This window comes from Eptesicus fuscus, chromosome 12, assembly GCF_027574615.1.
Source record: "Eptesicus fuscus isolate TK198812 chromosome 12, DD_ASM_mEF_20220401, whole genome shotgun sequence".
NCBI lineage: Eukaryota > Metazoa > Chordata > Mammalia > Chiroptera > Vespertilionidae > Eptesicus > Eptesicus fuscus.
This window is the reverse complement of record NC_072484.1, coordinates 25,098,831-25,110,976: the sequence shown is the minus strand read 5'-3', so window position 1 is coordinate 25,110,976 and position 12,146 is coordinate 25,098,831. Positions and strand designations below refer to the sequence as shown.

Below are 12,146 nucleotides of genomic sequence, written 5' to 3'. Positions count from 1 at the left end.
ATCATGTAGCAGAATCACCTGGATGACGTCTGAAAGCCCAGACTGCTGGGCCCCACCTACAGTTTCCTATTCAGTAGGTCTAGGGTAGAACCCAGAATTGCATCTCTAGCAAGTATTTGCCAAATGATTTGGCTTACTTACTATGAAACATTCATTCTCATGAGATGAATGTAAAAGGTGGTGTTGGTCTCTGTTCTCTTTGAAGGAATCCATAACTTCTGCCTAACTGCCAAGAGTTTATTTCTGCTGAATTCTTTGGAGACCATATCAGTATTTCTAATAAATTAAAGTTGGCTGGAACAGAAACATGTATAAGACATATGAAATATTCAGCTGAGCTATGGCCTTTAATCTTTAATCTCCTCCTAAATAAACAACTGTAATTATGAGTAAAGCAGTATATATTTTTTTCATTCATTGATTAATTAATTTAAAGAAATTTTTTTCTTATTTTAACGTAACATTTCAATGGTTTTTAGTTACAGGATTTTGTCATCAGCAATATATCTATTGATTATATGTGAGCAGGAAATGTGGATTTATTAATTCACTTATTTATTCAATACAATTTTTAATACAACTGTCAGTCACCATGCTGGGCACTATTAACATATATTAGAAGAAAAATAGGATGTTCTCATAGACCTTACAGTCTGGAGGGAGAGACTGACATTAATACAAATTCACACATATTTATATAAATTTACAGCTTTCACTAATGTTTCAACAAAGTGAGACCATATGAATGCTGATGATTTCTTTATATTATGACATGGCTCATGCTGTGTAAAGAATCAGTTGACTCCATGTTCCAATTGGCTCCAGTTACTGCTGGAGGAACATGCTGGGTACTAATTGCAATAAAAGCCAGAATCATTTTACTTGGTAAATCAAGAAGCTTCAAATGCTGAAGTCAAGAGATGGATTTATTCGTCTCCTTAAAGCTGTCTTTTGCTTCTAACTCTTCCTGGTAGGCTTCAAAATATAGAAGTTGTGCTATATTTTATTAGGAAAATGTTCAAACATACACAAACATTGAAAGAATTGTATACTGAACATCAAATAGCAATTACCTGGATTCTATACTTAAAATTTAAATGCATTTGTTTATCACATACTGGTATATATTCATCTATCCATCCCTCTATCCACTCATTATTTCATGGGTTTTTGTTGTTGTTGTTAATCCTCACCCAAGGATATTTTTCCATTGATTTTTAGAGAGAGTGGAAGGGAGGGGGAGAGACAGAGAGAGAGAAACATCAATGTGAAAGAGATATATTGATTGGTTGCCTTGCACACGTGCCCTGACCCGGGCCGGGGATTGAGTCTGCAACCTAGGTATGGCCCTTAACCGAAATCAAATCCGAGACCCTTTTTCCGCAGGCCCACACTCTATCCACTGAGCCAAACTGGCTAGGGCTTATATTGATGCATTTCAAAGAAGGTTGCAAATACTGGAATATTTCATCCCTAAGCACTTCAGAATGAATGCATCAGGATATAGTTTTTGATATGATCCAAATCTCTTAGAAATTTGGGGCAGATTCAACTAGTAGAAATTGAAGGTACAAATTATATATGTGTTTGAAGAAGCTCTTTCTTGAGGGAAAGACAAAGCCACACTCACTTCTCACACTTATTCCAAGTAGACTAGATTTCTGCATGATGAAACCCAGAAAAACTGATGGCCTTGCCCCTTACCCATCTGATGTCCAAATCAAGATGCTGTTATTCTAACCAGTACATGGAGGGACTACAGTTTTTAGATGACTTTGTCAAGGACAGAATGACCCAGCACCTCCAACAACTCAGTCACACATTTGGTATTTGCAAGACCCTTTACTTACCATACTAACCACTCAATTAAGTTCCGCACATTTTAGTGTTCTATAGTGCTGTAAAGTTTTGTTTCGATTTTATTGAATTTATTGGGGTAAAATTGGTTAACAAAATTATGCAGGTTCTAGGTATACAGTTCTATAACATATCATCTTTTATTGTATTGTGTGCTTGTTTTTTTATTGTTTGATCATCACATTCAATTTTCAAAGGGCAGGATGTAGATTTATTCAATTAGCATATCAAATAGCATCTCCTCCTCTGTAAAACTTGTAAACATGGCCTTTCCAGTTATCCTTTTACTGGTACACTTATAACATATTTTAAAGTCACTTCTGTTCAATTTTTAAATAGGAAGAATATAAATATTACTTTAAATAAAAATTTGATTTAAAAAAAGTCTACTACTTGTGAAGAAAAAATGTTGTAATACTTTCAGTTGGCCACTAGAGGGCAGGAGCCCACTTCTGCTGTAGTTAATTTTGCACATTTTTCTCTACTTGTCTAAGCCAAATTCAGTGCAACTGAAATACTAGCTTCTGAACTTTCTTTCCTTGCAATGTGTTTACTTGGATCCTAGGAGTCTCTCCATTAATTTGAGAAAGTTGACATTTCTAGTTCTTTGGTTTCTATCATAATTTCCAGTGTGATGTGAAGGGATTCTGTGCTTATTTTACTCAACTCATAAGAAAGAATATTTGGAAAAAGGCTAGGGAGAAATAAAGTCACAAGAACTGACTTCCACTGATTCCTTGAAGTGGGACAAGGAGTTTTGTTTTTTTTAATTTCAGCTTTCATACAATGCTATCAAATAGTTTAAGAAGGTAATAACAAAACAGTAAGAAATATGGGAAATGAAAGGATGTTTACCATTTTAGGATCCTGGGGAAACACCGTCAGAAGCTCCGAGTGAAGCCGGGACGACTCCAGCAGAAAATGGAGTAAATCACACTACATCCCTAGCACCCAAACCTCCCTCCCAGGCCCTTCACAGCCAACCTGCTCCAGGTAAAACCTTAGAAAAGAGAGCTGCAAAACATGACAAAGAGCCTCTAGTTTGTTTGTGTCACAAAGGAGGTCGCATGATTCAATTACGTACAGTATCATGTGAGCAAGGGTGCATGGGCTTAGAAGGGCTCCAGAAATGTGTGATAAAGGTATGAATGAATGAATGAGTGAACAAATGAAGTAATGAGTGAATGAATGAATGAGTGAATGCCAAGAAAGACACCTAAGTGCTCATCTGGCTCTGCTGATGACTTATGAAGTCACAACAAAATATCACCCAGGTTTCTAGTGTCTTTATTTAGTGTTGGATTATGTCTGCTGGCAGTGTAAAAAGATTTAAACTTGAGGGCCGAAGGTTGTTTTACAACAAGAATAAAATTTATAAAGTTAAAAGTGGCTGTTTTACAAACTTCTTGTAAGCAGCTATGCTTTAGAAGCTCATTCTTAGCTCTTCCTCACTAAGTCAAGGCTCCAACTTACTTTTCAATAACCTTGAGCGCTCCTCAGGTGCCCAGCACTCTGCTAAGCTCTTCATGTGGATTATCTCATTGAACTCTTAGACACTGCCTAGGAGGGTAGATTCTGTGATTGCCCCATTGTCTGGGTGATTAAACTGCAGTTCTGGGGTGACAAGGTGCTTCTCGAAGGTCATATAGCCAGTGAAGGGTGATATCCAGACTGTCACAGTTCCCTATGATCCTAAAATACTTGCTTTCAACTTCTGTGCTCCTACCAAAGCTACACTCCTGTCTCACTTTCAGCAAAATCCTTTGATTTCTATGCAACTAACTTTGACATGTAGTCTAAGACTGCTTTAGGCAATTACCGTGGTACGCATGTCCTATTTCCCCAGTAGATGGGAGGGTTCCCAGGTTAGGCTTCAGTTTGCTGTTTCCTTTGCAAAGAGCTGGGGAATAGCATGTACTTAATAACTTTTTGTTGAATTGGTCAATAAAGTAAGGGAGAGGGATTTTCTTCCATGAAAGTATGGCCTCATGTCTCCTCCCTTCCTTTTCATGCCAGTGCATGCCACTAATGAACCCAGACTCTTTATTTGGGAGGGGAGGGGCAGTTCTCATGGGGGAGAAGGAGATGTTGAAAAGAACAAATCATATTAAATGTGTATGAGATATGAGTGGGGCCTATGCTTTCAAGAAGGTTGTTGAGATCGGTAACAGCGAGACGACTTGATCAGGAACGAGAAGTGGTATTTTCAAATGAAGGTTTTTATATGCCAAATACAAACTCTTGCGTGCTTCTGGAATATAAATAAGTCATTTAAATATGTGAGTGACATAGCCTTGTGCTTTGCTTTTGACAGTTGAAGAGCATTTAGACTTTTTGTGTGTGTGTGGGGGGGAGGGTTTGACTTGATGTTTTGAAAAAATTTGACGTACAGAATAATTGTTTAAATGGAACAGACCACATTACAAAAATGATTTCCACTTCTCTGATGTTAACATCTGTCAGAATCATAGTATGACTCTCAGGCCAGGAAATCAACCTTGGCACAACACCCTGAACTGAACTACAGACCTTGTTTGAACTTCACCGCTTTCCACTAATGTCCTTTTATTGTTATCCCAGGTTCCAACTCAGGATCCCACACTGTATTTAATTGTCATGTCTCCTTATTTTCCTTCAACCTATGACAGTCCCTCAGTCTGTCCTGTCTTTCATGACCTTGACACTATTGAAGAGTACTGGTCAGGTATTTTGTAGAATGTCCCTCAATTTGGACCAGCCTGATGTTTTCTCATGATAAGGTTGAAGTGCTACATTTTTGGCCCTTCTCAGTGCAGCATATCAGGGGAATCTGGTATTGATGTGTCTCCTCACTGGTGGTGTTGGAGCACTTGGTTAAGGTTTCTCCACTGAAAGGTATGGTTTTCTCCTTCATACTTAATAGCTATATTGGGGGAGATCCTTTTAGATGATGCAACTATCCTGTTTCTCCTTAAACTATTGCCCAGTGATTTTTGGCATCCACCAATAGATCTGGTCTGCAACAATGATTAGTGCCAACTTGTCAGCATTTGATTTTTAAAAGACCGCTCGCCATTCCTGATTTTGCCAAAAGGTGGCAGTAGCATTGCCTAAATTGAATTTGTTGCTGGTTTTTATTTCAAGTGGAGGGATAAACTTTTTCTCTATAAATGGAACATATAGATTCACATTTAATTATGTTTGCCTCAAAGTAACAAAAGTAGAACATTTCTTAGAAGTTTTTGGAATAATTTTCTCCCAAAATTTGTAATTTCTCCACAAAGAGATTTAGACTCAAGGGCCAATTGTAGTTTTACAAGAAGAATAAAATGTAAAAAGTTAAAAAGTGCCTATTTGTTTTATCTTTTTATTTCAGGTTCTGTAAAGGCACCTGCCAAAACAGAAGATCTTATTCATAGTGTTCTAACAGGTAAATACCACCCTTTCCCCAGAGGAATTAGGCAGCAAAATATTATAGAGTGTAAGTATTTAGAGGAAAGAAGGTTTCTCTATATCTCTGAAGATTAACATTATTCATATTTCTTCTCTAAAAATACTTACAGATAAACAGTTTTAGTTGAAGCCACACTACCCAACATGATCACAGAAAAGTGACCATCATTGGCAGATAGGATCCTATTGATATAAAAATAATATAATTTCACAAGATACCCATTTTAGAATCCAAAAATAGTTTCATCCTCTAAATGGATGAAACAGATAATAGGAAGGCGTATCTTCCCATAGTGACAACAGTAAGCCATCATTTAGAAATACAGAATATGATCCATTGGTGACCGTAGACTACTCAGTGTCTGAGGACTGTGATTCAGTTGGGAAATATTTTATATTTGGTTAGTTTCACAAACGAGTGGGACTGGAATTGGTACAAGCTTTCTTTAATACAGTTAGCCATACTTAATGAAGTCTGAAAAATGTTTGATACTCGGCCTAATATACAACAGAAATGCTCACCAAAAGCAGCACTATTGGGAAGAGCCCCAAACTGCATATAGCCCAATGTCCCTAAACAGTCGGGTGGATCCACACATTGTGGTATAATCACAGACTGAACTGGGTGGGATACAACTCTTGGAATAAATAAACTATAGTCACACACAACATGCACAAAATTCACAAGGATTGTGTTGAAGAAAAGAGGCCAGACAAGAATGAGCACATTCTTTATGATTCCATCTATGTAAAGTTCAAAAACAAGCAAAACTAAGTCATGCTGTTGGAAACACAGATTGGATTATATTTGATGGGGAGCAGGAACCAAAAAAGAGGGCCTCTGGCATCTGATGGTATTCTTATGTTGTTCTGAGTAATGGTTATTGAGGCATGCTCACTTTGTGAAAATGTATAGGCCTTTACCTTTATGATTTATATATTTTAGGCATGTATTTATGTTTCACCAAAATAACACATAAAATATTCATAGAAAAAATTACTTGAAGAATGTTTTTTAGAAATATATATGTTTATTGATTTCAGAGGAAGGGAGAGGGAGAGGGAGAGAGAGAGATAGGAACATCAATAATGAGAGAGAGCCGAAACCGGTTTGGCTCAGTGGATAGAGCGTCGGCCTGCGGACTGAAAGGTCCCGGATTCGATTCCGGTCAAGGGCATGTACCTTGGTTGCGGGCACATCCCCAGTGGGGGGTGTGCAAGAGGCAGCTGATCAATGTTTCTCTATCATCGATGTTTCTAAACTCTCTATCCCTCTCTCTTCCTCTCTGTAATAAAATCAATAAAATATATTTTTTAAAAAAATAATAATAATGAGAGAGAATCATTAATTGGCTGCCTCCTCCATGCCCCCAGTGGGGATGGAGCCCGCAACCAGGACATGTGCCCTGACTGGGAATGAAACCAAGACCTCCTGGTTCATAGGTTGACGCTGAACCACTGAGCCACGCCAGTCAGGCAACAATGTATTTTTAAAAACATGTTTTAAAGATTTAGTTCCCTGGTAACAATACAAAGTTGACACATATAACAAAAGACAGAAGTGTAAATAGAGCATGATTCCAGTGTTATTTAGAAATAAATGCATAGAAGAAAGGCCATGAGTCTGTACAATAAACTAACAGTGATTATCTTTGTTTATGAGTGATATTTGACTCTTTATATAAATGAACATTATCTGTATGCTTAAGAGCATATTCAAATAATAGCCTTTCATACACAGACTTTTTTTTTTAAGTATTTTCTCTGGAATTTTTTTAAACACAGGTTGGAACATCTTGAACCCTGTTGCTACTTGCCATAGCTGATGTGCTGCACACTGTTCTTAAAGAAGTGGGATTGAATCTGTCACCAAAAAATGCAGCAATTCCTTGGGATTATAAATTATTAATATAATAAGTTACTACGCAATCATAATGAGTCTATTTGGGCCTGAGGGAAACCATTAAATAAATGTACCTGATTTTCTCGCTGGCCTCTTTATCCAAAAGGAATCGAATGTCAGGAGACTAGACACATTATAAGAAAGGGAAGCATATTTCAATTGCTTAAAGACCTCAGCATTTAGGAACATCAATTTGTATTCTGATTTCAACATTAATTCACTAGCTATCTCATCTTCTATTCAGGTCTGTTGTTATTCATGGCATAGGTATACTATTTCTGACTCTCTTGACAGTTCTAAATATTTATGATAACATTTTTTTTCCCCCTCTCAGAAGCAGAGAGTTCAAATCAAAGCATGGAAACATGTGAACTATGACCTAATCTAGGTCCAAATAGATGGTAATTCATTGCAGTTAGGACACTGTCAACGTTAAGGCACCCACTGTTCATGGATGGCTGAGATAAAAATTACTGGCACACTGTTGTACTCCATTGACAATATGATTCAACTTAATTTCAGAAATGTTAACATATTTTTAAATGCATTTTCTAAAGTTGACCAAATAAGTCAATAAAATACAGAATGTCTTAAGGTCAAGCTCTTTCACATTAAATGTATTCCCAGCATTGGATAAAATATGTAGCAATGTAAGGTGCCACTGTCACTTATGCTGCCATTGGGAAAATCACATTAAGGGATTTTCCTTCACTTTATTGCTTTATACCGGGACACTGATAAATGTACAAGCCTACTATGTCTATACTGTGCCTAGTGCCCCTTAGAGATGGTGCGGGAGAACCTGAACAACCATTAGTTAAGCGTCTATAGGCACACTGCCAGAAACTGTGCTAAATGTTTTGCAGCAATTCTTTTATTTCGCCAGCACAATAATCCTAAAAAGCAGGGAAGCATTGTGATCCCTAAGGTGGATGCTATTGGTGTCCCGCATAGATCTCCTTTACCCGCCGGTGGACCCATCCTCAAGCTGCAGTGAGCGATGGCTGACAACAGCTCAGAGCTTTCCCTGCTCTTGAAAATTGCCCTCAGGCAAAAGGAAGCTTCCTCTCTAGTAGGCTCTGCCTCCCCCCACGGACTATTCCAAATATGCAAAATGCTGACCCTCTTGCCTCAAGGTGAGGCTGACTCTGTGGTACAATTCACACTCGCGAGCGTCCAGTTGGATCAGGCAGGAGCCAGACTCCATCTAAGCCCACATCACGTTTCACTGCTTCCCCTTCCCTATCTGCTGCCCTCACTGCCCCACTCCTGAAAGCCTCTCAGGGAATCACGTGCACCGAATTGCTTCTCTTGAGCTCTGTTTCTAGGGAGCCCAAACTTAAAAAAAAAAAAAAAAAAAAAAAAAAAAGTTGCAAGTGAATAGAATCTTTGAGAAATTTGGTACCATTGTCACAAAGTTAGCAAGTGATGGAGCCACCCTGAAACCCAGATAAGCTCGACATCAAAGCTCTGCTCTTAAGCTCCGGCGGGCTAGGATCGGACACACATTGCTCAGTAAAGAGGTTGCTACTCCTCTCTGTGTCTGTCTTTTCAGTCCTTCCATGTCTGTTAGCTTTTCTGCTCATTTGTTGCAGAAGTGGAAGCGCAGACTATTGAAGAGCTAAAGCAACAGAAGTCGTTTGTAAAACTTCAAAAGAAGCACTACAAAGAAATGAAAGAGCTGGTTAAGAGACACCACAAGAAAACCACTGACCTTATCAAGGAGCACACTACAAAATATAATGAAATTCAGAATGACTACTTAAGAAGGAGAGCGGCTTTGGAAAAGACAGCCAAAAAGGATAGTAAGAAAAAGTAAGTTGAATGTGTTTGATGGCATGAGGAAGAGAGACATTTATATGGAATTTTTTTTCATGTTTTGTATTGTATTTTGCACCTCGACCACTGCAAGAAGGAAAGCCACCTCATTCCCACCATTATGTAGCTCTTCTGTCACCTCAGCTCAGTTTTGCCTGTGGACTGAATTTCTTTATTTGGCCAAACTCTGAAAATAGATATGCAGGGATTCCTATCCATGAGTCCTAGCCTATGAGCCCAATATCAACTGGCTGACTTCCCATAATACAGCGGCCAACCAGTGGGTATGAAATTTTTCCATGTACCTAGACCCTAGTTGAAGAGACAGTTTGTCATAGAGAAAGAAGAAGTCTCACCTATCCTTTGCTGCTCCATCGTTAACCCACGAAGCCCTGCACAGGTAACCCTAGTGTTTGGACTTAGGGGTCCCCAAGGCTCCATGCACCCAGACTTGATGTGGAGAGGCATCTCTCACACATTTATTCAACCAGTGTTTATTGAGCACCAACTGTATGCCTGGAGGACACAGCAGTTAACATGACCTACATAATTCTCACGCACAGTAACTGATGTGGTCATGTGGGAACTATGTGAGCAGGTGAGCTACCTGTTGGTGAGAGTTGGAGAGCTCTACTACATCCTCCCTTCCACTTCTTTACTGAGTAATCTTACCTTGATGCCAGGTTATAGAGAGAGGTAAGGTGCCTTTTTTCAGATCCGTATTGTGAAAACAAGATTCAACATGTGATTAACTTAAAAGCACAATCAAAACCCAGTACTAGGGTTTTAAAAAGCAGCAAAACCTTTATTTCTTAGAACTGGAACTGCCTCAGAAGCCATCTGGGTGAACTTTTGTCACTTCTTCAAGGAAGAAGCTGAAAGCTATAGGCATGAACATTTACCTGCAGTTACATAAACAGTTCCAGTAAAGCTTGGCCTAAAACTTCTCCTAAATTTCTATTTTAGTGATATGTATGTAGTCATTTATTTATTCACATATTTATTTACTTATGTCTTATCCTGCAAACTTCCAATAGTGTTGAAGTTATTTACAGAAGATGTGTGTAAAAATCTTACCAAAAGCAGAGAACGAAAAACATCATACACACATACATACACACAGGCTGAGTGGTTACCAGTTTCTTAGGCCTGCTGTCCTACACGGAAGTCCTCAGCCACCAGTGGTGAATGAGCCCTTGGAAAGGGACTCATAGAATTTGAAATGTGCTGTAAGTATAATATAAATGCCAGATTTCAAAGAATTTATTTTAAAAAAAAGAATATGAAATAACTCATTTCTATATGAACCTACATTGATTTTGTTTTAATTGCATGTTGAAGTGATAATATTTGGGATGTTTTTAGGTTATATAAAATATATTATTAAAATAAATTTCACTCATTTCTTTTTACTCGTTAAGGTTGCTACTAAAAATTTTAGATCACATATGTAGAAAATATTAACTGTGACTCATGTTGAATTTCTACTGGACAGCACCAACCATTTAATGCAATTTCTGTCCTTGAACACTGAATATAGCTCTTAGCTTCCAAGAAAAGGAAATATGGGTTAGACAGTTCTCCTCATCTGATGAAAGGAAACTTGCTTGCTTTTCCAAGAGAGACAAACATTTTCCTGGTACTAAATTACAGAATTCATCTCATGGATCTTAAACAGGCAACATTAGGCAACGGGGGATATTTTCAACTCTGTTTTTACAAAAGATGCAGAAACGTTATTCCCTTGGTTATTTTTTTAATACTTCCCCTCAACACACAGACGGAAGCCCCTAAGCATGAAGCATCAAAGGACACATCAGGAGAAGCCTCCTTTCAAAAGGCAAAGCCACTGAGGCCTGATCATGTCTGCCACCTCCCAGCCTCCTTCATACACCTTAAACTTCTGAAAATAACTCAGCCATAAGTGGATGTAATGTTCGTTAGACTTGTTTTTTACTCATATATCCATCCTCTCAACTGAGCTTTCCACATAATGTGTTGAGAAGATTAGATAAGGATAGTTTTTGTCCAGACACTGGCATGCATGATTCTGTGCTGTAATTGTTTGTTTTTTTATAAGCCTCACCTGAGGATATTTTTTCTATTGATATTCAGAGAGAGTAGAAGGGAGAAAGGAGGGGGAAAGAGAGAGAGAAAACAACAACAACATTGATGTGAGAAAGACACAGATTGCCTCCCCAACTGAGGCCAGGGATCGAACCTGCAACTAAGGTACATGCCCTTCACCTGGAATCAAACCCATGACCCTTTGGTCTAAGGGCCAATGCTGTAACCACTGAGCAATCAGCCAGGGTTCTTTGCTGTACTCAAGACCTTGCTTTCCCCCAGGTGCCTGTCCTCAGGTGAGGAGCATTGCAGTATCCTCCCCTCACAGTCTCCTGAGGCACAGTGTCTCAGGTCTCAGTGAACCTTGGCTTCCTCAGATGTTAACTGGAGATAGTCTCATTCTCCTCTGCATTGTTGTGAAAGCCTTTTGTAAAGTAGAAAGTACCTGGCACATATCAAGTGGTCACAAACGTTTTGTCCTCGGCAGTTCAGCCTGTCCTTGAGGTGGATTATCCAAATATTTATTTCCAAACCCAGTGCTCTCTCTAGGAGGAGCCCTGGTGAACCGCCTACCCTCCACCATACTGTGACCTGCATGTTTTGTGAGTTAAGCTCTGTGTCTCCGCAGATCGGAACCCAGCAGCCCTGACCACGGCTCATCAACCATTGAGCAAGATCTGGCTGCCCTGGATGCCGAAATGACCCAGAAGTTAATCGACTTGAAGGACAAGCAACAACAGCAACTGCTTAATCTTCGACAAGAACAGTATTATAGTGAAAAGTACCAGAAGCGAGAACATATTAAACTGGTAAGCGCAAGAAACGTGGTTTATGTTTGTATGGCCGGAACCCTATTTTCAATAGAAAACTTTTGATGAAAACTTGGGATAACTTAAAATTAGACTGCGGCAGATGTGGCTGGCGCCTTCCTGCTGCTTCCTCCCCCAATAATATTATTTTGATGCCAGGTTATAGGGAGAGGTAAGATATGTTTTTCAGATCCATATTATGACATAGGATTTAACACATGATTAACATACAAACACAATAAAAACCCAGAACGTGGGTT

At 38.8% G+C, this 12,146-nt stretch overlaps 1 protein-coding gene across 1 annotated transcript in view; it reads left to right on the top strand.

Annotated features, from left to right (window-relative positions):
* The window catches only part of PLCB1 (phospholipase C beta 1), a 616,845-nt gene that overhangs the window by 514,153 nt on the left and 90,546 nt on the right, over positions 1-12,146 (top strand). Inside the window, exons 25-28 of the mRNA XM_054723939.1 lie at positions 2,721-2,850; positions 5,213-5,266; positions 8,788-9,007; positions 11,706-11,886. Of these exons, the coding sequence (XP_054579914.1) occupies positions 2,721-2,850; positions 5,213-5,266; positions 8,788-9,007; positions 11,706-11,886 (585 nt within the window). The remainder of the gene's footprint in view (positions 1-2,720; positions 2,851-5,212; positions 5,267-8,787; positions 9,008-11,705; positions 11,887-12,146) is intronic.